This window comes from Lolium perenne, chromosome 7 (assembly GCF_019359855.2).
Source record: "Lolium perenne isolate Kyuss_39 chromosome 7, Kyuss_2.0, whole genome shotgun sequence".
In the NCBI taxonomy this organism is placed as follows: Eukaryota; Viridiplantae; Streptophyta; class Magnoliopsida; order Poales; family Poaceae; genus Lolium; species Lolium perenne.
The window spans coordinates 234,921,740-234,925,180 of record NC_067250.2 but is presented as its reverse complement, the minus strand read 5'-3'; the positions used below and the strand labels follow the sequence as shown (position 1 = coordinate 234,925,180).

Here is a 3,441-nt window from a genome sequence, read left to right as displayed (position 1 = left end):
GCGGCCCGCGCCGGCGGTGGCGAAGAGAAGGAAGGGGGGAGTGGCGGAGAAGAGCGGCAACTAGGGTTCGCCCCTGCTCGCCCGCGGGGGGGGGGGGGGGGGGGCGAGAGGAGCGGGACAAAACGTTTTTCGCATGTGGGCACTTATCTAGTCATCTTTATATATGCGAACTAATTGAGTTAATAAAATTCCCTCCATATCACAAATAAAGAACTTCAACAAAAGAGCTCCGTTGAGTCGAGGTCTGGAGAAGAGGTCAGACGAGGATTAGAAATTGCGAACACTTTTGGTAACTTCGTGTGCTACTCGAACAAAACGAGACCAAAGACCAGCCCTCCAAGGGCCGGACAAGTAAATGACACTCCTTGTCTTACCTACACCATCGGATCAGAAATCGACGAATCAGATCTACGGGGTGACGCGTACCGAGACGGACTCTCCCCCGCCACGAGACCGGATACAGCTAGCAGCTCCTCATCGGGAAGCAGTATATATGCCCATGGAGAACCTCGCCTCAAAGCAAACACAGAAAGGAAAAGAGCTACACGGCGAAAACACGCAAGTCGAGCACACGTGCGCGCGCCGCTCAACGATCCACGTCCTTCCGCCGACAGGTCTCGCCGCCGGCCGGCGACGATGTTTCTGGTGGATTGGTTCTTCGACGTGCTGTGTTCATTGGGGCTTTGGCAGAAGGAGGCCAAGATCCTCTTCCTCGGCCTCGACAACGCCGGCAAGACCACCCTGCTCCAGATGCTCAAGGACGAGGTATGTATGCTTCTGAATTCTGATCGATCTCTGGGGGCGTCGTCGGGGAGTTGATCGTATGCGATCCGTTTATATGCTGATTTTGTTCTTAATTGTGTGCCTTCCCTGGGATCGCTATGCAGAGGCTGGCTCAGTATATGCCGACCCAGCAGCCGACCTGCGAGGAGCTGAGCATCGGGCGGATCATGTTCAAGGCGTTCGACCTCGGCGGTCACCAGATCGCGCGCCGTGTCTGGAAGGACTACTACGCCAAGGTTTGCTCCTTCTTCAAACACAACTTCACAATCATCACCGACTCCTAGTCAAAGCAAATCCATGGGTGATTCTTCCCTCCTTTATCTTCGTCAATTCCTCGATAATTTTGCTGAACTCGCGTGCTTGATGTATACATAGGTCGACGCAGTCGTGTACGTGGTGGACGCTTTCGACAAGCAGCGGTTCGCCGAGTCGAAGAAGGAGCTGGACGGCCTCCTCTCCGCCGACGAGCTTTCCGGCGTGCCCTTCCTCGTGCTGGGCAACAAGATCGACCTCGCGTACGCGGCATCCGAGTTTGAGCTGCGCCACCATCTCGGGCTGGACTACTACACCACCGGCAAAGGCAACGTCGATCTCGCCGGCACCGGCAGACGGCCCATCGAGGTCTTCATGTGCAGCATAGTCCGGCACATGGGATACTACGAAGGCTTCACCTGGATGACGCAGTACATCAAGTAGACACACACACGGCATCTCTCTACTTTCTCTTGTGACACTACTCGTGTAAATTGCAACAGGAACATATAAACTCTGATAGCGCGAATAATAACAAATTAAAACAATGACTCATATTTGTGATTCGTTATTACTTATTATATATCTCTGTTTCTCTTGTGACGCTAGCTCACTAGTAGAAAATATGCCTTTCGTCAGGTCCCTTTAGTCCCAGCCGTGCCACGTCGCTCTAAATCCGCCCAAGCGTACGATATCCATTGGTCCCAGTTCATTAGGACTCATTTGTCCTGGTTTGTATCCTAAACCGGGACTAAAGGGTTTTGCGGCCGCTGCGCCTCCTGACACCACCTTTAGTCCCGGCTGGTGACACGAGCCGGGACATAAAGTCAAACGCTTCGTTCCCCGCGGCTGGTGCGGAAATCGATTGTCACACGCGCGCGGGAATTTGGGTCGTCGGCGCCGGCCGCCAGCCACGGGAATTGATCACCCGGTGGATGGAATGTTCATCTTCATTTTTCTAACCTTTATATGCTTCACATTTTCTTCACCATTGCCACACATCTCCGTCATCCTCTCCTAAAAATCTCTTTTCTCCATCTCGGCTATACCACCTCATGGCCGAAGGGATGTCTTTCAAGATCACGGTCACTCTCCGTGCATAAAGGGTGGAGAAGTGGGTTCGCGCCGTCAAGAGGGACTTTCTCGATGCCGCACCAATCAAGTGCGTCGGAGCGAGTTCACCAACCCTCGCGAGGGTAATCAGCGCGCTGCCGTCCTTCAACTCTCGGTGGCAACCGAGAATTTGGTCTTCCAGATTTGTCGGGCGGATGAAGTGCCAACTGCTGAAGGATTTCTTGCAGGATAATATCTGATTCGGTGGCGCGTCTATCGGCAAAGACTGGAAATGCTGAGTCCATACGGTATCCATATTACTTCTGCGTGGGACCTCAAAGATACTCCTGAACCCCACCAACAAGCCCACTCCAAATCTGTATGGTCTGGCAAATGCTACTGTTGGCACAAATCTTGAGAAGAAGAAGAAGAGGGACAAGAAGAACATGAAGCAGGAAGAATTTTTTATTTTATTTAAGAACTACTTGAATTTTTCAGTCTGGTTGCGAGGTCTTAATAGTGAGTATGAATCATAGTTCCATTTTTTTTTGATCCGCTCTATCTATTTCGTGTTCCAGATACTAGAATAAATAATATCTGATGAACTTGGAATCATCTTGATAGATACGGCAAGGAAGAAGATGAACTTATTTTTGGATGGAGCAATTTTCCATTGAGCTATGAGCAAGTGCACCCGCTCTAGACCCTCGTCTGGGGTTCGAGATGGCTAGGAGTTATTGTAGGCTAGTTGGCTACAATAGCCATGTTGATCGTCTCAATATGATGAGTAGATGGTATTGTGGTGTGTGTCTTCTATATTTTTATGAACTATGAATCGTCTAAATATATCGAATCTTTCTATTGTTATTCAAATTTGTCATGTTTTTCTAATTATGGTTTACATATTGTAATGTGTCAAAGAAAGTTCCTTTTAAGAGTGTACATGTATCCAAGTTATTGTTAACAACATGCAAACATATGTTTTCTTATAGAATGCCATATGTGTAATATCCCAGGATTTGGGGTTACAAAAATAGAGGAAATATATGTGTGCATTGCATTCATGCATAGAAAATCTGGGGAATTTTCGCGCTTTAAAGTAAAACAGTCACAGTAACTGAAGTTTCACTTGACCTTGGTGGAATTGAAGTAGCTCATGAAGTCAAGCGCTATAAACCTCAATGTGACCTTTTCTAAAACCTTGTTTTGGGTAGAGATGATTTGATCTAAGGGGTTAGATCAAATGGAATTAAAACCAACACTGTCACATACTAATCAAGGATCAATTACTTGATCTTATAAAAGATCATAAGATGATAATATTTGCCATAACTTATGAACATGTATTCAACC

The 3,441-nt window shown here is 48.0% G+C and overlaps 1 protein-coding gene across 1 annotated transcript; it reads left to right on the top strand.

Moving 5' to 3' along the window:
• The first annotated feature begins 537 nt into the window (after positions 1-537).
• Positions 538-1,670, top strand: LOC127312128 (small COPII coat GTPase SAR1A). Its single transcript, XM_051342583.2, has 3 exons — positions 538-765; positions 888-1,019; positions 1,159-1,670. Exons 1-3 carry the CDS (start codon positions 637-639, stop codon positions 1,477-1,479), a joined length of 582 nt encoding a protein of 193 aa, XP_051198543.1. The 5' UTR covers positions 538-636; the 3' UTR covers positions 1,480-1,670.
• Positions 1,671-3,441: the final 1,771 nt, after the last annotated feature.

Coding starts and splice junctions, on each gene's coding strand:
- LOC127312128 (XM_051342583.2), top strand. CDS start 637: ATGTTTCTGGTGGATTGGTTCTTCGACGTGCTGTGTTCATTGGGGCTT. Junction 766..887: donor TCCAGATGCTCAAGGACGAG/GTATGTATGCTT, acceptor ATCGCTATGCAG/AGGCTGGCTCAGTATATGCC. Junction 1,020..1,158: donor GGAAGGACTACTACGCCAAG/GTTTGCTCCTTC, acceptor ATGTATACATAG/GTCGACGCAGTCGTGTACGT.